This window comes from Desmodus rotundus, chromosome 5, assembly GCF_022682495.2.
Source record: "Desmodus rotundus isolate HL8 chromosome 5, HLdesRot8A.1, whole genome shotgun sequence".
Lineage (NCBI taxonomy): Eukaryota > Metazoa > Chordata > Mammalia > Chiroptera > Phyllostomidae > Desmodus > Desmodus rotundus.
Genome location: NC_071391.1, coordinates 9,118,359 through 9,141,957, shown reverse-complemented (window position 1 = coordinate 9,141,957; position 23,599 = coordinate 9,118,359). Strand labels below are relative to the sequence as shown.

At 40.3% G+C, this 23,599-nt stretch overlaps 2 protein-coding genes across 3 annotated transcripts; both read left to right on the top strand.

Moving 5' to 3' along the window:
- The first annotated feature begins 1,193 nt into the window (after nucleotides 1-1,193).
- On the top strand, nucleotides 1,194-16,685 carry LOC128780827 (olfactory receptor 5A1-like). Its single transcript, XM_053923851.2, is given in 4 exon segments — nucleotides 1,194-1,695; nucleotides 1,698-1,812; nucleotides 1,987-2,274; nucleotides 16,520-16,685. Coding segments are annotated over 4 exon segments (1,071 nt in total).
- Nucleotides 4,174-21,286, top strand: LOC128780801 (olfactory receptor 5AN6). 2 transcript variants are annotated; one of them, XM_053923613.2, is made up of 2 exons: nucleotides 4,174-4,370; nucleotides 18,154-21,286. In XM_053923613.2, the coding sequence occupies exon 2, from the start codon at nucleotides 18,165-18,167 to the stop codon at nucleotides 18,987-18,989; it is 825 nt and encodes a 274-aa protein (XP_053779588.1). In that variant the 5' UTR covers nucleotides 4,174-4,370; nucleotides 18,154-18,164; the 3' UTR covers nucleotides 18,990-21,286. The 2 variants fall into 2 exon arrangements, with proteins under 2 accessions (XP_053779588.1, XP_053779587.1); XM_053923612.2 differs by having other exon boundaries at nucleotides 18,034-21,286.
- Nucleotides 21,287-23,599: the final 2,313 nt, after the last annotated feature.

Here is a 23,599-nt window from a genome sequence, read left to right as displayed (position 1 = left end):
TATATGCAGCATGTGCAATTATCCACAGAGTATACACAATTCCATACACAGTATATGTAATTGTATACATGTGAAACAGGTAAACAGACATCCTCCCATCTTTGCTTTTGGAGCTCTTCCTCAATCTATCCACCTCCCACTGTCTCTCAAAACCAGACTTCTGTTATCATCTCTTAACACTCCTGGGCTCCCACCTCCCTGACCTGTCTAAGGTTCCTCAAACCCTATGCTCTCTCGAGATTTTTACATCTTTAATGTGAACCTCTCTGAACCAACCACCTCCCAATTCCTCACACACCAAATTTTCATTCTGGTCACCCCTTACTCGTTGTTGGACCCCTCCTCCTCTCAGGAGCCTCCACCTGCTACATCCCGGATCCAGGGAGCCCCATCCCACTGTGCTGTGATTTGTCTGTTTGCTGTCTGCCCGATGCAGTATGAGGGATATGTTGAACTAAATAGTAATGTTGTATTACTTTCTACACCATCTGCATTTAGCTCCAAAAGCACATGGTGCCATGTGTTTGATCGTATTTGTGCAAAATGAGCATTAGCATTTCACAGTCTTGAAAGTTTTTTTACTCCTTTGTGTAATCTTTAAAGGGAATTCTAGTTAGTTTTTCACACATCTAAGTGCTTCGCTCTACTGCTTGAAAAAGAAAGAACACCTTGATTCCATGCAGAACAAACTATGATGATAAGAAAAACAAAATTGCCTCCCTGGGCATTTAAATTCTTAACATATTTATTTTCCTTAAAAAAAACACAGAGTATCTAGGATAAATTCAAGTGGCTCAGTATGGCAACTGCAACACTTGGAGCAAATGAAAACTAGGGGGTATGTAGTCCAGGTTGTATTAATAACTTCCTTTGGTAAAGTGGTGACATTGACAGTGAAGGTGATGACGCAGATAATGCAAAAATGTCAGGCTATTCTGGGGAATGTCACTTTTCCATAAAAAAATGCATCCAAGAAAGAGTGATTATGAACCCTGTGAAAGACTGATGAATGTGGTAGAGGGGAATTCTGCGTCAGATAGAGGTAGGACCTTTGCCTCCCAGGGGAGTCTATGATTCCATGACACAATGAAATGGTTTCCTCACCTGGATCTCCCTGTCCACAGGAATCCCTCTTTAGGGCTCTGAAGGCAGCAGAAAGAGGACACAAGGCGATGGGTAGGAATATCAACATGATGACGAAATTCATTCTCTTGGGATTTTCAGAGCATCCAGAGCTACATACTTTCCTGTTTGTGCTGTGCCTGGGGACCTATTTCATGACACTGGCTTGGAACCTGGGTCTTATTCTTCTGATCAGGATGGAGCCGCAACTCCACTTCCCCATGGATTTCTTCGTTGGTAACTTGTCCTTTGTCGATATCTCATACACCTCCTCTGTGGCTCCTAAGATGCCCTGTGACTTTTTCAAAGACCGGAAGACCATCTCCTTTGTGAGTTGTGCTGCTCAGCTTTTCTTCTTCATTGGGATGGGAGGCACTGAGTGCTGTCTCCTGGCAGCTATGGCATATGACTGGTATGCTGCCATCTCCGACCCTCTGCTCTACACCAGCATCATGTCCCCCACACTCTGTGTGGCGATGGCCATTACAGCATACGCTGGTGTATGTCTCACGGGATTGGTCCAAACCGCTTCCATATTCCAGCTCCATTTCTGTAGGCCACGAGTCATGAACCACTTTTTTGCAACCTGCCAGCCCTGTTGGTCTTGTCTTGTTGTAGTACCTTCCTCAGCCAGGTAGTAAACTTTCTAGTTGGGTGTGCAGTTGGTGGGATATCAGCTCTTCCTATTTTTTTTTCTTCAGCATTATTGCTTAATTTTTAAATTTTTTGTAGTGATAATTTCTTATTAACTATTTCAAAATATGTTATTTACAGACGTTGTAATAATCATCCATTTAAAAAAATTATTCAGTTACAAATGTCTGTGTTTTCTCCCCATCCCTGCACCCCACCCCAGCCAGTTTGGGCTTCTTATGGCTACATCATTACTGCTATTATGAAGATCCTTTCAACACAAGGGCAGATGAAGACTTTCAACACCTGTGCGTCTCATCTGATGAGAGTGATTCTCTTTTATGGCTCTGGTCTCTTCTCATACCTTCATTCTCGTGCTGGATACGCATGGGACCAAGATAAGGTGGTGCCCATGCTCTATGGAGCCGTGATTCCCATGCTGAACCCTATCATATATAGTTTGCGAAACCAGGGGATCAAAGATGCATTGAAGAAACTCAAGGAGAGGAAGAAGCACCTGTATTTTATATGTCATTTAGTTCCTTGAGTTAAGAAGTCTTAAGTTTTGCTATATGTAAATAGGCATAATACAATAATAAGTGATTCACAGACTCTGAATAATAAGTTAAAGGAGCTATTTCAAATAAGACCCCCAATGTACATGTCTCCTGTTAAATTAGATTCAGCAGCAGTTTGTTTTCTTCCCTTTCCTTGTCGTGGATCAACAGGGTTTTAATTTGGGTCATCTGCAACAGAAAATAGATGTGCTTTTTCATAACGTTCCTTAGCTTTATGGCACCAGATGGTGGGTTCAGGAGACTGTGCCTTAGAAAAACACTGGGGAGTGGCCCCAGGACCACAAGCATTCGATTGAGAAATTTTTACAATATTACACTGTTCATATCAATCCATTCACCATTCAGGACAACTTTTATGTTTTTCTTGCCATGGATTCATACTTATTCAAGGGTTGATACTGACCAGGAAGTCTGACTCTGGATTAAAACTTCGGAAGCTTAAGTGATCTGGGTTCAGTGATGATTACTCAGAGCCAGGAGAGCCGTAGGGCACCTGGAAACCATGTCTGAGAAGAGCCAAGGATCCCACATCTGGAATCATAATGTCCCTGGGCCAGAAATAGGAGGGAAACCCAGCTGATAACAATGCTGCAGAGTCCAAGTGAGAAGACCTAGGGAATGGAGTGTCTTAACGTGAATTTTCATGCCTGAACCTCCTAGTGACAGGGTGGGACCACCTGGTTGAAGGAAGAGTCAAGAAAGAGATGCTTGCCCTAGAAACGTTGATGGCATATCAGCTTTCTAGGTCACTTGTCACTTTTGGCCTATGTGGATATTTGAGTGACTGGTCCTCACCCCATCCCCAGTTCTTTTCTATTTTACATGCTAGAGTTGGATTCTGTCACCTGTATCCCTGGAATCTGAGCTCAGCTTGCCTCATGGTTCTGACGTCCTTGCTTTCATCTTCATGCATTATGTCTTCTCTTCTTTTGCTTTCTGAAGAACTGTGTTTATTCCTATTATCCTGTCCACATTCCATCATCACATATTGGGTGTGTAGAAAACAGATAACTTCTTTAGTCCACATGTTTCCAAGCCAAGAAGAACCATACAGACATTATTAAGAGAGTACTAGGAACCCCTCAAAGATTCAATCCCAACTGGAGAAGATATCAACATGACTCCAATTTTCTAAAAATATGAGCAGAAAAATAGAGAAATTACAATAATGACAATATTAGTAATAATAAGTGCTTCCAAGCACTGGACACGTATTATTTCATTTAACTTCACTATCACCTTTTAGGTAGTTGTGCTATCTATACCCTCCATTTTACTAAGTAAGCAAGGCACAATGAGATTAAGTAAATGGATCAAAGGTTATTAAGTCAGAATTCAACCCAAGTAGTTCTCTCCAGAGCCTGAGCACATAGGCACCAAAACCACAGTGAATGACTGTTCTGTTAAAGACCTCAAATATTGGGTGACCGTGCAGCCTGGTCTGCTTGGGACAATTCTACTTATTGTCCTGACATGGTCGTTAATAAGTCTCCTTCTCATGACAAAAGTTGCCCAGTTTAGAGAATGAATGATATGGTCACCCTGTGGTGAGAGTCCCTCCCAGATGTCGTGATTCTGAAAAGTCTAGAAAGGGAAGATGAAACTGGATTCAAGTACGTCATGGAGAACACATGAGAGTGTGGAGAAAATGAATCATCTGGGAGCATTTCTCCATTTGGTTTTTCCATCCATCACTCTGGAGGGTAATTAACTAAAAATGGTGCTCTCTGTTAATTGCCTCATCTCTCTGCACAATGGACCCTGAGGAGACATTTAAGAGAATCTTCAGTTGGAAGTACTTCTCTGGTAGCAGTGGTTAGTAGAAGGCATGGCCAAAGACACAGAGCCTAGGGGATGTAAACGTCTTCATCCTGAATGCTTATATGATGTCCATATCCTCTAATTCCTGGAAAACTGTATGCTCATCTGGACACCAGAGTTTGGTCAAGATTCAGACATAGCAAAAGGCATCCGTGGGGCAGCACCTCCTAGATTTCTACAATACATACCCGTCAGAATATCTAGAAGAAAACCTGGGTAGGTAAAATAGAAATAGCTTTCTTTCTTCAATTTGTCTTTCTGCCTTCTTCACACAACCCTCTTTTCCTATGCCCTTAACCCATAGACATGCATTCAGGTTCAATGACTATTTTATTTTCTCACAATAACCATATTTCCTCTCCCCTATCCCAATAGGATTATTTGCATTTTAACAGAAACCAAGTATTGGAACAACAATAAAACTATCTAAGGTGGAATTTCAGGCATTAGCAAGTAGTTGGAATGAGGATTGGAGGGCATCGAGGTTTTTGACAGCTCACCAATTGGGCCAAGGAATCACAAATTTTTACCACCAAATAATCCATTTTTCCTTTGTAAGAGACCGGTGGTTAGTGAAATACCTTCATGATACAAGCATTATTGTTCATTATTAATATAACTATTCTCTTTTTGATGGCTTACTATGTGATTAGCACTCTATTACCTACTTTACATACCATACTTATATAGGTCTTCACACAAATCCTATGAAGTGATGATCATTCTCCCCTTACAGATGAAGAAATGGGTCACAGAGAGATGAGGTGATTTGCCAAAAATCATAAAGTTAGTAAATGCTGGAGCCAAAATGCTCTGCTTCTCAGCAGTTCATTTACTTTCCCACGTATGTTCATCACAGATAGTTGAAACTTTTGCTTAGTCTGAAATAGAGTATCCAGAGGGGGTTGATGTAATTTTACTCCCAAGCAATTTGGTGTTGTCATTTTGTGTAAATATACAATTTTAGTAGCTTTATGAAATATTAGAGCTTGTCTTTGACTGCCATCATTGCAGAACTGGAGGCTATTGGTCATTGTAATAGTTGACAAAAAGGGTGACATACATTAGCTACAATTCATTCTGAGCCAATGTAACCTTTGCCCTGACATAGTTTTATTCTTTTCTTATTTATTCTTTAAAAATGATCTTCAATCTTTGAACAATCTATAAATTTAATTAAATACTAAAATGCTAACGACTAGGAAAATAAATATAAAGGGAAAACAACTTTTAATGTAAATTTGCAGGATGGAGTGATTGTTAAATGCCCAGCTCTGGAGCCAGTCTACCTGAGTGGGTTCCCAGTAGGTCACTCATTACCACTGGAAGCCTGGGAAAATTCCATAACTTTATGTACCTGGTATTATCATTGGGTTGTTGTGAGGATTAAATGGATTAATGTATGTTTTAGAAAAAATGAGTAGACAGTAAGTGCTCAATAAATATTTATTACTATTATTAAAACAGATAACCAAAAGGATTGATATTTATGAGACTGAATCCTGAAACTTATAGTTGTCTAAAGTCTGTCAGATGCACAAATACCATATAACCTGACTTATAACTGGCATCTAATGAACAAAACATACTAATGAGAAAAACAGAACCAGAGACATGGGAACATGGAACAGACTGACAGCTGGAGGAAGGAAGAGGGAAGGGGGAACAGTGGAAGGAAGGGGAAGAGAATAGTAAAAGAACAGGTATGAATGACTCCTGGACATGGACAAGAGAGCGGGGATTGACTGTGGGCCACAAGAGTGGGCTGGGCGGAGGTGAGCAAAGGGGAAAAATTGAGACAAGTGTAATAGAATAAACAATTAAATTAAAAAGTAAAGCATGTCAGATGCAAACCTTTTATGGTAACATCATGTCATACCTCATGTCATATTGCCTCAGGATTTCAGTAAAATTCAACAATTAATTCATGTGTGTTAGCTTCTTTTAGCTCAGTAAATTCATTTAACGGGTAAAAGAATAAAAATAAATGAATAAATTTCAAAATATTTTTTTTTAAAAAGTATAGTTAGAAGTTAAATGGTACAACATGCAAGTGAGGTAGCCCATCGTCTACCGAATCCTGAAATATGACAAACTTTAAGACTTGACGAACTAAGTGTTCCTCATTGTTGTTCTGCGTGCCCTGACTTTGTAAGTTGGTTATTTTGTCTTTGAACTTTAAATATGGACTTCTTTCCTTCTTCCTGCTTCTGTCCTCCTGTCTTCCCTCCTTCCTCCCTCCCTTCCTTCCTAATTTCAAGGAGTGACAGAGAAAATAACTATTAAAGATGAGAAGACATCCTTTCCTTTGCTAGTTTAAGAAGTTTCCTTTGGGCAATAGTTTCTAATATGTCACTACAAACATTACAAATCACAGCACCATTTTCTACATGATAGGCCTACAGTAAATCAACTTTACTGAAAGCAACATCTTTAGTTCCCAACATCTTCATTGTCTCAGGATTTCTGCATCCTGTGGCCCCTGAGGATGGTTCAGCACAAGTCATAAGGACAAATAGTGATGCCCAAGACACACTGACTGTTTTTTCCCACTTTAATGGAAGCTATTAGCCTAGAGAACTCAAATTCTGCTTCTCATTCTATGATAGAAGACTTTTTAAAAACAGACACAGCTCCTCCCTTCAAATGGGATGATGCTATTTCAATGAATGAAACCACCTCTTCAAATTCTCATTTAGCCCTATGAGGCTGATTTCTTTCCAACATGAAGAAAATCCATCACAGTTCTACATAGTTTAAAGGGCTAATAGAAATAAATTATAACATTATGCCTTAGAAGCATTAGCTTAATCTTAAGTTCTGTCAAAGACTGCGGTATTCCTTCAATAGCACAAGACTGTGTTCCTCCTCTAGAATATGTGAGCTACATCCAACCAGTCTGTTGACTTTCAAAAACAGTTGTTTATACTACAGTAATGAAACCTCACTTAACTCAATTATTCTACAGGGCAAAGTTCTCCAAGTGCAGTGTTGAGACCAGCAGCAACAGCATCCCCTGAGAACCTGTTACAAATGCAAACTCAGATTCCACTGCAGACCTATTATATCAGAAATTCTTAGAAGTAGGGCCCAGCAACCTGTGCATTAATGACCCCTTAGGGTGATTCTTATGCACACTGAAGTGTGACCACACTTGTGGACTTTTACCAAATATTCTAAGGCTTGGCTCCCAGCCCCAGAGATGCTGATGTAATAGTTGGTTTGAGATACAGCCTTATGCATGGTTCGTTTATTTTTAAGTGCTCTAGGTGATTCTAATGTCCAGCCATGGTTAAGAAGCTCTGTTTTACAGGGATAATTTTCAGGTTAGGATGAGTGAGTTGCAGAAAGACTAGAGAGAAACATGCAGGGAATTCCATCCTCTGTCCCCATATTACAACAGTATAGAGATGCAAGACATTGAAGTGTTCTTTTCGATGAATTTGTGTAACCTGAACAGATGCAGGATAATAGGCAAAATGCAGGGGCTCACATCACTGCTTTGTCTATCTTTCATTTTCTCTCTCTCTACAGAATTCTAGAAATTGCTATTTCCTATGCAAGTACTCATGAATTATTCAATGACATTCTGGGCACAGCCATTCAGGGCATGGCTGTGTGGTGGTAACATAGCCCTGTGTATGTTTGCTAATGTTTATGCGTAACTCTCATCAACAAACAGTATCGACAGATATTGCCAGTTATCACTTACAGGTTCTCTAGTGTTGGTTTACTTCAGTGCTTATGAAATAAAGAATCTTTTCAGTAAGGTAACTACACCAAGTCAATGACTCTATTTTGGAAAACAAAAATATTTCATGAAAAAGTAGCATTTTTTTAGATTTTTGAAAATCTCATGAATGTCTGTTTAATAGAAGACAGCTGGATTCTTATATCTGAGTATTTTTTAATTTTTAAAATGAAAAATTGTTGATTATGTTCCAGTTAAAGGTGAGATCATATGGTATTTGTCCCTCACCACCTGGCTTATTTCACTTAGCAAAATGCTCTCGAGCTCCACCCATGCTGTTGCAAAGGGTATAATCAACAAAACAAAAAGCAAACAAAATATAACTGGAAACCTTGAAATTAAGAACAATGTAACAATAGCCAGAGGGGAATAGGGAGGGGATACTGGGGAGAGGGTTTACAGGAGCTACTATAAAGGACACAAGGACAAAATCAAGGGGGAGGGTAGAGGTGAGGGAAGGGACGTGGGATTGGCTGGGGTGGGGTGAGGGATGGGAAGAAAATGCAGACAATTATAACTGAATAAAAATTTAACAAAAAATGAAATAAAAAAATAAAGTAAATTAAAGAGGAAAAAAAAGAAAAGAAAAAGTTGGTATTGCAGCAAGAACACTTAATAGGAGATGTGCCCTCCTGATACATTTTCAAGTGCACAACACAGTATTGTTAACGATAGGCACAACGTTGTACAGCAGGTCTCTAGAGGTCATCTATCTTGCATAACTGGAACTATATGCTCATTGAACAGCAGCTCCTCATTGCTCTCTAGCCTCCACCCCTGGCACCCACCATTCTACCCTCTGTTTCCATGAGTCCAGCTACTTTAGATGCCTCCTATGTGTGGAGTCATATGCTACTTGTCCTTCTATGATGGACTTATTTCACTTAGTATAGTATTCTCCAGGTTCATCGATGTTGTCTCAAATGGCACAATTTCCTTTATTTCGATGACTGAATAATAAACCATTGTATGTGCATACCACATTTCCCGTCTCCATTCATCTGTTGATGGACGTTTAGGTTGCTTCTAAATCCTGGTCATTGTGAGCAATGCTGCAGTGAACATGGGAGTGCAGAAGCATCTCTCTGAAGTCCCGATTTCATTCTCCTTGGGTATGTATTCAGAGGAGGGATTGCTGGATCATATGGTAGTTGTACTTTTAAGTTTTTGAGGAACTTTCACACTATTTTCCATAGTGGCCGCACCATTTTACATTCCCACCGACAGTGTACAAATGTTTTCTTTTCTTGATCTTCACCAACATCTCTTGTCTTTTTTTAATTCCTGAACTAACTAGACTCTTTAAGGAAAAGAATAATAAAATATGTGATGGTGAGGCTTTTTTTCGACACAATTAAATCTAGTTTAAAAATAAAGAAATGTTTTCCTTGTTTTGGCCCTTAGGATATTGCTTTTAATATTTTACCATTGAGATGTAATTAATTGAGATTAGTTGTAAAATATTTTTTACAAAGTTAAAATATTTGACTTTTTTGCTATTTTTAAGGAAATCATAAATTACCTTTTTAGTTTTATCTATTTAGGTGATTATATTGCTTCCTTTAATTCCTAAAGTGGCAAATTACGTTAGTTGATTTTCCGGTGTTAAACCAACCTTGCTTTTCTGGAATAAACCCAACTTGTTTATAATGTTCCATTACTATTATATACTGTTAGGTTCAGTTTGTCAAAATTTAAGATGTTTACAATATTTCTAACTATTAAGTTCTTCACTGGGTATGGTTATAATATTCTTTTATTATTCCCTTTTTGGTATTAAGTTATAGTTCCACAAAAGTAGTTGGAAATCATTCCAAATTTCCATACTCTGAAAATTTTGTGTGTGACTAGAATTGTTATTTTCCTTTAACTCTTGGTCCAACTTGCTGAATAGGCATTTTGGGCCTATAGTGTTCTTCACAGGAAGATTTTTGTTACTGATTCAATTTTTTTACTGTTTATAGAATAACCAGATTTTTTATTCTTACTTGAGTCAGTTTGGGTCACTTACATTTTCCTAGAAATTTGCACATTTTATTTAAATTTTAAAATTTATTGACATAAAATTGTTTAAGTATCCTCTTACTACCTTCCAGGTAGGAACATCTCCAGGATATGGAGTTATATCTCCTTCTCCATTGGTTTAAATTTTCTTTGTTTTGTCTTGGTGTCATCAGATATATCAAGAATCAACTTTGACTTTCTTGTATTTTTTTTTTATTGTTATTCAATTACAGTTGTATGCCTTTTCTCCCCATCCCTCCACCCCACCCCAGGTGAACCCACCTCCCTCCCCCCTCTCCACCCTCCCCCTTGCTTTTGTCCATGTGTCCTTTATAGTAGTTCCTGTAATCCCCTCTACCCACTGTCCCCGCCCCCACCCCCCACCCCCGCCCTGGCTATTGTTAGATTGTTCTTAACTTCAATGTCTCTGGTTATATTTTGTTTGCTTTTTTCTTCTATTGATCATGTTCCAGTTAAAGGTGAGATCATATGGTATTTGTCCCTCACCGTCTGGCTTATTTCACTTAGCATAATGCTCTCCAGTTTCATCCATGCTGTTGCAAAGGGTATAAGCTCCTTCTTTCTCTCTGCTGCGTAGAATTCCATTGTGTAAATTTACCATAGTTTTTGGATCCACTCGTTTGCTGATGGGCACTTCGGTTGCTTCCAGTACTTGGCTATTGTAAATTGTGCTGCTATGAACATTGGGGTGCACAGATTCTTTTGGATTGGTGTTTCAGTGTTCTTAGGGTATAATCCCAGCAGCGGAATTACTGGGTCAAAGGGCAGTTCCATTTTTAGTTTTCTGAGGAAATTCCATATTGTTTTCCACAGTGGCCTCACCAGTCTGCATTCCCACCAACAGTGCACAAGGGTTCCCTTTTCTCCGCATCCTCTCCAACATTTGTTTGTGGATTTGTTTATGTTGGCCATTCTGACTGGTGTGAGATGATACCTCATTGTGGTTTTAATTTGCATCTCTCTGATGGCTAGTGATGCTGAGCATCTTTTCATATGTCTCTGGGCCCTCTGTATGTCTTCCTTGGAGAAGTGTCTGTTCAAGTCCTTTGCCCATTTTTTAATTGGGTTGTTTGTCTTCCTGGAGTGGAGTCGTGTGAGTTCTTTATATATTTTGGAGATCAGGCCCTTGTCTGAGGTATCATTGGCAAATATGCTTTCCCATATTGTTGGTTCTCTTTGTAATTTGGTGCTGTTTTCTTTAGCCATGCAGAAGCTTTTTATTTTGATGAGGTCCCATTTGTTTATTCTTTCCTTTATGTCCCTTGCTTTAGGGGATGTGTCTGTGAGGATGTTGCTGCGTGGAATGTCTGAGATTTTCCTGCCAATGTTTTCCTCAAGGACTTTTATGGTGTTACGGCTTATATTTAAGTCTTTTATCCATCTTGAGTTTATTTTCGTGTATGGCGTAAGTTGGTGATCGAGTTTCATTTTTTTGCACGTAGCTGTCCAGATCTCCCAACACCATCTGTTGAAGAGACTGTTTTTGCTCCATTTTATGCTCCTGCCTCCTTTGTCAAATATTAATTGATCGTATAGATTTGAGTTTATTTCTGGGCTCTCTATTCTGTTCCATTGGTCTATGTGCCTGTTTTTATGCCAGTACCAGGCTCTTTTGATTACCGTGGCCTTGTAATACAGTTTGATATCAGGTATTGTGATACCTCCTGCTTTGTCCTTCTTTCTCAAAATTGCTGCTGCTATTCGAGGTCGTTTATGGTTCCATATGAATTTCTGCAATGTTTGTTCTATATCTGTGAAATATGTCATGGGTACTCTAATAGGGATTGCATTGAACCTATAAATTGCTTTGGGTAGTATGGCCATTTTGATGATGTTAATTCTTCCAATCCATGAACATGGTACATGCTTCCATTTGTTTGTATCTTCCTTAATTTCTTTCTTCAGTGTTGTGTAGTTTTCTGAGTACAGGTCTTTTACCTCCTTGGTTAGGTTTATTCCTAGGTACTTTATTTTTCTTGTTGCTATATCGAATGGGATTTTTTTCCTGATTTCTGTTTCTGCAGTTTCGTTGCTGGTGTACAGGAATGCCTTTGATTTCTGGGTATTGACTCTGTATCCAGCTGTTTTGCCAAATTCATTTATTAGGTCGAGTAGTTTTTGAGTGGAGTCTATAGGGTTTTCCATGTACACTATCATGTCATCTGCAAACAGTGACAGTTTCATTTCCTCCTTTCCAATTTGGATGCCTTTTATTGCTTTTTCTTGTCTGATTGCTGTGGCTAGGACTTCCAGTACTATGTTGAATAGGAGTGGTGAGAGAGGGCATCCTTGTCTTGTTCCTGATCTTAGTGGGAAAGCTCTAAGTTTTTTCCATTGAATGTGATGTTGGCTGTAGGTCTCTCATATATGGCCTTAATTATGTTGAGGACTGCTCCCTTTATTCCCACTTTGCTGAGTGTTTTTATCAGAAATGGGTGCTGTATCTTATCGAACGCTTTTTCCGCATCTATTGATATGATCATGTGATTTTTGTCTTTGCTGTTGTTGATGTGATGTATTATGTTTATTGATTTGCAAATATTGTACCATCCTTGCATCCCTGGGATGAATCCCATTTAGTCATGGTGGATGATCTTTTTAATATATTGCTGGATGCGGTTTGCTAATATTTTGTTGAGAATTTTAGCGTCTATGTTCATCAGCGATATGGGCCTGAAGTTTTCTTTCTTCGTTGTGTCTTTATCTGGTTTTGGCATTAGGATGATGTTGGCTTCATAAAAAGAGTTTGGGAGTCTTCCATCAGTTTGGATTTTTTCGAATAGTCTGTGAAGGATAGGGGTTAGTTCTTCCTTAAATGCTTTGTAGAAATCTCCTGTGAAACCATCTGGTCCAGGGCTTTTGTGTGATGGGAGTTTCTTGATGACTGCTTCAATTTCCTTTGCTGATATTGGTCTGTTCAGGTTTTCTGCTTCTTCTTCAGTCAGTTTTGGAAGATTATATTTTTCTAGAAATGTGTCCATTTCATCTAGGTTTTCAAATTTCTTAGCATATAGGTCTTCATAGTACTTTCTTACGATCCTTTGTATTTCTGTGGTATCAGTTATAATCTCTCCACTTTCATTTCTAATTCTGTTTATTTGGATCCTCTCTCTTTTCTTCTTGATAAGCCTACTTAAAGGCTTGTCGATTTTGTTTATCTTTTCAAAGAACCAGCTTCTGGATTCATTGATCCTTACAATTGTGCTTTTAGTCTCTATGTCATTTAGTTCTGCTCTGATCTTGGTTATTTCTTTCCTTCTGCTTGCTCTGGGCTGTCTTTGTTGTTGTTCCTCCAGTTCTTGTAGGCGTAGGGTTAGGTTGTTTGTGTGAACTGTTTCTAACTTCTTAAGGTAGGCCTGTATTGCTATGAACTTCCCTCTCAGGACTGCCTTTGCTGTGTCCCATAGGTTTTGGGTTGTTGTGAGTTCGTTTTCATTTGTTTCCAGGAAGTTTTTGATTTCTTCCCTAATCTCGTTCTTGACCCATTCATTGTTTAATAGCATGCTATTCAGTCTCCATGATTTTGAGTGTTTTGGGTTTTTACCCTTGGGGTTGGTTTCTAGTTTCAGACCCTTGTGGTCAGAGAAGATGCTTGATATGATTTCAATTTTCTTGAATTTGTTGAGGCTTGCTTTGTGTCCTATCATGTGGTCTATCTTTGAAAAAGTTCCATGGACACTTGAAAAGAATGTGTATTTTGCTTCTTTGGGATGAAAAGCTCTGTATATATCAGTTAAGTCCATTTCCTCTAGGGTATTGTTAAGTGACACAATATCTTTGTTAATCTTTTGTTTGGAAGACCTGTCCATTTTTGATAGTGGGGTGTTAAAGTCCCCTACTATAATTGTGTTGCTGTCAATATCTTTCTTGAAATCCTCGAGGATTTTCTTTATGTATTTGGGTGCTCCTATGTTGGGTGCATATATATTTACAATGTTTATGTCTTCTTGGTGGATTCTTCCTTTGAGTATTATGAAGTGACCTTCTGGGTCTCTCTTTATGGCCCTTCTTTGGAAGTCTATTTTGTCTGATATGAGTATTGCTGCCCCTGCTTTTTTTTCCTGTCCGTTTGCTTGGAAAATTTGTTTCCAGCCCTTCACTTTCAGTCTGTGTAAGTCTTTTGTCCTGAGATGGGTTTCTTGTAGGCAGCATATGTGTGGGTCATGTTTTCTTATCCATTCAGCTGTTCTATGTCTTTTGATTGGAGCATTTAATCCATTTACATTTAAGGTTATTATTGATAGGTAGTTATTCATTGCCATTATTTCCTACCTGTGTTCCTCTGTCTTTCTTTTTTCCTTCCTTTCCTTAAAGCAGTCCCTTTAGCATCTCTTGCAGAGCTGGTTTGGTGGAGCTGTATTCTTTTAGACTTCTTTTGTCTGGGAAGCTCTTTATTTGGTCTTCTATCTTGATTGAGAGCCTTGCTGGGTAAAGTAGTCTTGGTTGGAGGCCTCTGGTTCTCATTACTTGGAATATTTTTTGCCATTCTCTTCTGGCTTGGAGCGTTTCCATTGAGAAGTCAGTTGCTAACCTTATTGGGGCTCCCTTGTATGTTACTTCCTTTTTCTCCCTTGCTGCCTTTAAGATCCTCTCTTTGTCTTGGAAATTTGCCATTTTAATTATGATGTGTCTTGCAGTGGGTCTCTTTGGGTTCCTCTTGTTTGGGACTCTCTGTGATTCCTGGATTTGGGTGACTTTTTCTCTCCTCAGATTAGGGAAATTTTCCATCATTACTTTTTCAAACAGGTTTTCTATCCCTTGCTCTTCTTCTTCTCCTTCTGGTATTCCTATTATATGGATATTGTTACGTTTCATGTTGTCCTGCATTTCCCTTATTGCCTATTCATTCTTTCTGAGCCTCTTTTCCTTTTCTTGCTCTTTCTGGGTGTTTTTTTCTACTTTGTCCTCCAGCTCGCTGATCCGATCCTCTGCTTCATCAAGTCTGCTTTTAATTCCTTCTACTGTGTTCTTCAATTCAGAAATTGTATTCTTCATTTCCTCTTGGCTCTTGTTGATATTTTCTATTTCCTTTTTCATGTTGATATAGTTTGCAGTGAGTTCATTGTAGTTTCCTTGTAGTTTCTGGTAGTTCTCTTTGAGCTCGGAGAGCTCAGTGAGCTTCCTGATGACCATTGCTTTGAACTCAGTATCTGATAGTTGACTTGCCTCTTTTTCGGTTAGTATTCTTTCTGAGACTTCCTCCTTTCCTTTCATTTGGGAATTGTTTCTTTGTCTTCCCATTGTTTGTGAGGCTCTTCTTGTTGGCCTCTGCTTCTTAAATTGCTTTGTTCTGACTCCCTGGGTTTATGATATGAACTTCTATGGTAGAATGCCAGTGGGATTCGGTGGTGCTGTCTCCTTACTCTCCTGTGCTCACTGGTCTTGGGCTGACGTTTATGTGTTTAACATGGTCTAACTCTAGTCTTTTCAGCACTCCAGGTTTTGTTGTCTCACCTGTGGGAAAAATAGAAAGGGGGGGAGAAAGAAAAGGAAAAAAAAAAACCCAAAGATGGGAAGGAGGGAAAAAGGAAATAGGAAAGGAGGAAAGGAAGGAAGGAGGGAAGAAGGAATAAAGAAAGATCGGAGGCAAGATAAGAAGGAATTTTAACAAAAATTAAAACATAGAAATAGATAAAAGAAGGCAGGATGAAGACATAAAAATGGTAAAGGATGGGAGGAAGAAGGAATGAAAGAAAAAAAAGAGAGAGAGAGGAAGAAGGAGTTCAGGGGGAAAGGAAAAGGAAAAAAAAAAAAAAAGGAAAAAAAAATCTTCTGTTGGCTTTAAACCGTTCAGGTTATTTCTGCTGTTGTCCTGTCTGTGCAACGGGAGGGGGTGGTTGGAAGGATTGGTTTCACTTTTCTTCCTTCCTGGGTCACACTCCTCACTGTTTTGTAGGTGTGGTCCCTGGCAGGCAATCAGGCCGTTGATCAGCCAATCCAGCAGCTTTGTTCTTGGGACACTCGAGCGGCAGCTCCAGCCACTTTGGCTCGGGACGCGTGCACGCGCAGCAGGGGGAATCCAGCCGCTTCGGGTTTGTGACGTTATTTGGGCTCTGAGCGCGCGGCCGGCCGACCGATCGAGCCGCCCAGGCTAGGGAGGCTGGCGCGCCGCAAGCTGCTGTTTCAGCCGCCTTGGTGTTACGACACTCGCCAGCCTCTTTGTGCTTGGGAAACGCGCATCCAGCCGGCCCTGCGCTTGGTGAGCGCGCAGCCCGCCGAGCCAGAGGCTCTGTGCTTGGGGGCCCGATCCAGCCGCCCGGGGCTTGAGTCTCTCGGGCGGGCGGGGCTGCCCTGGGACTGAATCACCTGGCACTCGTTCCGAGGTTTTGGGCCTGTGGGTGGAGCAGCTAGCCTTTGCTCCAAATGATCTTGGAGGTTTCAGGTGTGGGCGCCCCTCCGGGGTTTCATGTATGGGCCCTGTTCGCTAATCTGCGCGCAACCGGACCTCAGGTGAGCACCGTGACTCGGTGCTGCTTATCCCGTGCTCGAAGTCCAGGGGCAGAGGTGGGAGGGGCGCCAGGGGCCTCGGCTACTACCGAGAGTTCTCTAACTAGCCCCTGAGTGTCTCTATTTTCTTTTTCTTTTTGAGAAATTCCTCCTTTTCAAGCCCCCCTGGACCAATCAAGCCCCTGGCTGCTCACAGCTCCGCGTGGCCCTCTCCCAAGACTCCTGCAGTAGCCCCTGCGCCAGTGCTGGAGCTTCTGCCGCCCCTGTACCGCTCGGTCCCAGGTCCCGGGGACCTTATTGTACTTTAGCACTCTTCTTACCGTCAGATCTTTCAATGTCCTCTATCGTTGGTCTCTGATCTTCGTATATGCTGGAATATTGTTGGCTGTTCGCTCTGCTCCTCAGATCAGCTAGGTATTTCCCTGGCATTGCGGGGAAGTGGATACCGCTCCCACCTATGTTGCCGCCATCTTCCTCTCAAATTCCTTCTTGTATTTTTTTGAAATCATACATAATTTGGAAACTATCTGTTCTTTCCTAACTGTCTAAGAATTACAATCAGATCATTTCTTCTTTAATCTTTTATATGCATTTAAGACAACTGTTATCTCTCCACATAAAGTTTTAGTTAAATCTACAAGATTTGTTAAGTGTTCCCAGAAATAAAAAAATGATAATCATATAATGTGATAAAAGTGTTAGCTAAACCTATGGTGAGAACATATTGCAATATATAAAAGTATCAATGAACACATTGTATACCTTAAACTTATAAAATATTTATATGTCAATTACATTTCAATGTAAAAATCCATAAAATTTGATAAATAGTATGTCTCACTATATTTAAGTTACAAATATTTTATCATTTCTGTTATACTTTATTATCTGAACTGTGAATAGTTTAGAAGTATATATTGTCATTCATTTCCAATTATGATGTTTTAATTACCTGTTTGTTATTGATCTATCACTTAATCACACTGGAGTCTGACCATGTTATCCGCATGACCAGCTCTTTAATATTGAAACTTTAAAAGTGTTTCACACACCAACAGAGTACTTCACAATTGCATTAGAAAGATACCTCCTACTGACACCAGCTCCCATAATGCCATGTGCATGGCAGGCCCTGCACATCATGGGACTAATTTAACCTCAAAGAAACCCTATGAAATAGGTTCTATGATTATTATCCCAATTTTAAAGATAAAATAAGAGTCAGAAAGATCTTAGACAGGCTGTCAGAGTCAAAGAGCTCACAGACAGCAGAGCCACAATTCAAGAGCAGCTATATGACATCTAAGGCCTTAGTCACTAAGCTACACACAGGAATTACAGCTCAATTGACCATATCCTAAAATTCCCAAAGCATCTTTTGAGAAGGGTGTTCTAGATGTTAATATGCTTTCTTTTCTACTTTAAGAGCCCAATGGTTTAATAATGAGAAGTGCAATTATCCTCTTATATGTGGGGGAAAATTGATGCACAAAACCATTATAGTTACTTAGAAGCAAAGTTAACCAAGGTTAGTTCATCTAAAATGGCTCAATATTTTCCTGATTCTGTGTTCAGTGTGCGTAGAAGGTGGTTTATTTCAAGAGAAACTGAGTTAGCAAATGACTTAAAGAGATTCACTCTCTTCTCTCCTTACAGATCCTAGAATCATCAATGCAATGACTGGAAGAAGGAACAGTACCGTGATTACAAAGTTCATTCTCTTGGGATTCTCTGAATTTCCAAAGCTCACCATTGTCCTCTTTTCGATATTCCTAGGGATCTACCTGATGACAGTGTCATGGAATGTGGGCCTCATCATGCTCATCAGGATGGACTCCCATCTGCACACACCTATGTACTTTTTCCTCAGTAATCTGTCCCTGCTGGACATCTGCTATATTTCTACTGTTGCCCCCAGGATGCTCTCAGACTTCTTCAAGACCCATGGATTCATCTCCTTTATGGGGTGCACCACACAATACTTCTTCGTCTCTGGTCTGGGTCTGAGTGAATGCTGTCTCCTGGCAGCCATGGCTTATGATCGATATGTTGCCATTTGCAATCCCCTGCTCTACACAGCCATTATGTCCCCCACACTGTGTGTGCAGATGGTGGCAGGATCTTGCATCACTGGATTCTTGGGCTCATCTATCCAACTGTGTGTCTTACTTCAGCTGCATTTCTGTGGGCCAAACATCATCAACCATTTCTTTTGTGACCTGCCCCAACTGCTAATCCTATCCTGCTCTGACACCTTTTTTTTCCAGGTTCTGATCCCTGTGCTCACAGTGATCTTTGGGCTCACATGTGTCCTGGTTATTATGATATCCTATGGTTATATTGTTGCCACCATTCTGAAGATCACTTCAGCTGAAGGCAGGTCCAAGGCCTTCAACACCTGTGCTTCTCACCTGACTGCAGTGACCCTCTTCTTTGGCTCAGGTATATTTGTTTATATGTACCCTAACTCTGAAGATTCCCGGAGCCAAAACAAGTTGGCATCAGTCTTATACACTGTTGTAATCCGAATGATGAATCCATTGATCTACAGTCTGAGGAACAAGGAAATCAAAGATGCCCTAAACAGGTGGAAGAAGAGAATCTTCTCTTAGTGTTACTAATTATGGAATTAACTTCAGATGTCCCGGGTAGGAAAAGTGTCACCTAAAACGATGACCCACAACTGTTCTAATTGTGGGCTGAATTACAGTTCTCTGCTTTTCTACTAGAAACTCACAACTAGCACTGAGATAGGAAATATGCACGAGAAGTATCTGGAAGCTCAACATGTCCAACCTTCATCATTTCTGTCCCAGTACATTAACAGGCCAAGCAATTCACCAGTATTGTTGCAGCTAGTAGTGGTGCTGTTTCCCCTCCCCTCAATATTCTCTCCTTACCCCTCAATATTCCATCCTTACCTATTACATACTTTTTGAAGAACCTGAGATATGAGTGCTGGCCAAAACGATAAGGAAACCAGCAAGCTTCTTCAGTATTTTTCTATGACTTTTTCATAGCCCTGCACAGTCTAGGGTCTCAGGTTCTACTACAACTGACCAGTAGGCCAGGATTCTTTTTTAAAAATTGTTGACGCTATTACAAATGTCACCATTGCCTCCCTGAGCTGCCCCCTCCACCCAGCCCCTACATCCAACTGGCCCTCAGCATATTGTTGTCAGTGGCCATGTTGTATGCTTGCTTGTTCTTTGGCTAGTCTCCTCCAGTTCCGTCCTCTCCCCTCCCATCTGAGATCTCTCTGTTCTCTGAATCCCAATATCTGCTCCTATTTTGTTTGTCCGTTTATTTTGTTCATTAGATTCCACATAGAAGTGAAATCATATGGTATTGGTCTTTCTCTGACTGGCTTATTGCACTTGACGTAATAGTCTGCAGTTCCCTTCATGCTGTCACAAAGGGTAATAGTTCCTTTTTACGCTTGTCTAGAATTCCACTGTGTAAATGTACCACGCCTTTTTTATCTTCTCACCTACTAATGGGCACTTGGGCTGTTTCCAGGTCTTACTGCCAGGATTACTGCAATTGCCCGCCTGTAGTGCCATGACATGGTCCAGATAGATTGTTCATCAACAGGACATTTATTAGACAAGTAAGATTCTTGGAACAGGACTGAGCCAAATGCAGAATTAAGGAGAAGGAGAGGACAGCAGCTCCTTTGGTCAGAAGTAGAAATGAAAAGATTTACCATAGATTTCCTTGAAATGGCCATTTCTCTTTATGCATTTGAAATACAGCTTGACTTGTACTGATTAGGGTTATATATGGATTGTCAGGAATACACTACATGGCTATGAGGATCACCAAATTAACCAATTAATATAAAGTGGCAAATAAAACATCTCATACACGTGTATTTTTTTTTTTATAAGACACCACACTGTGAAATCCTGATAGTCTTTCATTAGCCAGGAGAGGGAGACCCATTGCAAGACTAGAGTCACTGAGAAGTTAAAACAGACAAGGCGAGCAGTAGGTGGATGTGGCTAGTGGTAGTGATGATAAGGAATTTACCATGTACAACTCTTCAGTTTATATGCACAAACATGGGTCTTCATGGCAGCTTGGCTACGAGCCCCTCATCTGAGAGATGAGGAAACAGGCACACCTCAACTCCCCCTTGCTGAGGTGACCTAGCAAATGAGCATCAGATGAGGGAGAAGGCATGCAGGTGTCCCTGCATCACTCAAGGGGAGGACCGTTAACCCCTCTCCCACAGTGGTCTACTCAGGATACTCCTTTTCCCACAACAATTGCCACTTCAGCTGGGATTATTGCTTCAAATATTGTGGCATGCATATCTGAGAGAGGCTGAATGCATCCAGCTCTCCTTGGTGCCCAGGCAATAAGAACACTTTTCTTCAATACATCTCTTCATCTAGAGGGTTCACAACTTCTTTCAGTCCCTTTATCTTTGGATAAAGAATAAAAAATTATGATTGTGAGAAAGTTCCTCTTTGAAGTGAGCAACAAGTTCTTTCCAAGTAACTTCAACCTATCACTTCTCATCTACAAAAGGAACATTGTAGTCTCCTCCCTCCCTACCTCATAAGTTGCAAAAGAAAAAGTCACATTTTGCCTGAAGCGGGTAATGGGGATTGATGACCCCAATATCCTTCCTTATCTGTTCAGGAGGAAACAGTAATCCGAGAGCCCAGTTACATGTGTTCAGAACTCTGACCTAGAGAACTGATGTTTGTTGTTTCACGCTGCTGTATTTTTACTGATTCTTTATGCAGCAACAGGAAACTAATATTCTCATTGCAGATTTCAATTTGCTTCTCTGTAAAACTACCCACTTCTGAACTTTTACAGTGACTATCCTGATGAAGCTATTTTTTTCATATATTTCACAATTACTTTTTTAAATTTATTTTTTTATTTTTATTCATTCATTCATTTATTTATTTATTTTGTGTGGCATCAACTTCTTAATTTTTTGTGTGTGTGTGGGCATCAACTTTTATTTATTTATTTATTTATTTATTTATTTATTTATTTATTTATTCATTTATTTATTCATTTATTTATTTTTAAAGTTCCTTTACAGAAGAGTTGTCCTATTTGGTTCCCAAAATGGTCACTGAGCATCTTCTTGATGGCAGGCACTAGGACACAGAGACAGATAAGAAATGAACACCCTAAAAGGCCTCAAAGAGAAATAATACAAGTAGTTGAGTAACCATTATGTGAGTCATATCTGGAAGCTATGAGACTTCAGAAGAGAGAGAAGTCATATCCAGTTGAGGGTGTCAAGAAAGGTTATCTAATCAACAAACAAACAAATGAGCAAAATAAAACCTGAGACTTGGAAATAAAGAGCAAACTGACAGTGACCACTGGGGATGGGGGTGGGGGATAGTGTGGGAAAGAAGGGGAAGGGGAAAGCCAAGTGACATGAGTAGAGGACTCCTGGGCACTGACACTTGGTGGGGGGATTGACTGTAGGAGTATGTGGGATGGGGCAGTGGAGAGCAATGAGGAAAAATGAGGGACAACTGTAACTGAACTACAGTAAATTTTTTAAAAATACAAAGGTTATTTTGGGGTGGCTGGGAGGAATAATACAGGGAGTCAACACGAAGCTCAGGAAGGATTTTATACATGACTTTGTTGGACTGGAGAGCATATTTAAATAGCTGATATCATTAGCGATCTAAGTCTGGGAATTACATACCAGAAAAGAGGGGTGAGGGCAGGAACCACTCAGAGCCAGAGAAATGGAATTATGAACTTGGGTGGCCCTGAGGAGCAAGAAGTTACCAAGCATAGATGTACTGAGTTGTGTAGTAAAAAACAGGAAGTTTCGGTAAAGCTGTATTTATAGTGTGAGATTTTAATATTAAGCACTTTCCCATTATGGTGAGGTCTGGGGTGGGGCTGCAAAATCATGTGACTGGGGTGGCATAGGATTTGAAGTCAGTGGGAGTATAAAGGTCAAGAGAGTGTGCAGCTAGGGAATTTGAAGGGGCATTAACTTTTACACCATCTGTTTATCTTTCTGGTTGCCCTTAAACAAACACGGCCAAATAAATGTTGACATAGAAGCATAGAGAAGAGTGAAGTAATCACAGTGAGGTGAAGTCTACCCAGAATTAGTTCCTGCAATATTGAGCTTGACATCTGGTCTTGAAGCTGATTTCCCAAACCCATTGGTGATCACCTTGAGAAAATGATATCTCGAGACCTTAATGGAGAGATCACACGGGCATTGCACACACAGACCTGTTGGGTCCCCTGCCCCTCATCTTTCTAGCTGGCATATTTGACAGAGAGAATTTCAAGACTATTTTTAGATTTTCAAGATGAATTAATGATTCAGTAAAATAAACAGATACCTCCCAACCCTTAGCTGTCTTCTCCTTTCTTCCCCTCTTCCTTCCCTACACTATCAAAGTCTGCATTGAGTGATGTGCCCCTGTTCATCTGGCTTCTCATACACGGGGCCTTTTCCACCATCTGGCATCCAGCTGGATAGCCCCCTCCAGTGAACATCTATCAACCTACCTTCCTGCCTCCAACCACAGCTGCCTGTTTGCCTTGGGATTGAGCCCTGCTCACAAAATGCTACATTTAAGATCATGGAAGTTCAGGGTGATTGTACAGTTTGCAAGTCACATCAGCTCTGGATCATTTTCAGGTCTGTTTTAAGGGACAACTCCGTGTTGCAATGCAGAGGAGTTAATTTGATACGTGAGTCCCATCAGCTCCATGCTTGTCAGTGTTCCTGGTCTCAGAAAGGCTTCTGTAGAAAAGGCTTTGAGAGGGCTCTCTTTGCAGGACAGCAGGGAGGCTTCCCAGAAGACGTTCCACCTTTCCATCACCCGAAGAGGACTGAAGGGCCAGAATCTCTGTAAAACAGACAATAGACAGTGTGTGTGGAAGGCCACACCTGCCCAACACATGTGGTTGGGCAACTATTTTCTAGGTTTTTTCCATGCTGGTATATAAGTCTATTCTAAGACTGAGAATAAATTTCAGAGAACACTTTCTTAATTTACACTGGATCAGAAAAATGAATACACTTTTTTTAAAAAAAATATATTCATTGATTATGCTATTACAGTTGTCACATCCCCCCCCACTCCACTCCATCCTGCTCACCCCCTCCCTCCCAAATCCCCCCTCATATAGTTCGTGTCCATGGGTCATACTTATAAGTTCTTTGGCTTCTACATTTCCTACACTATTTTTACCCTCCCCC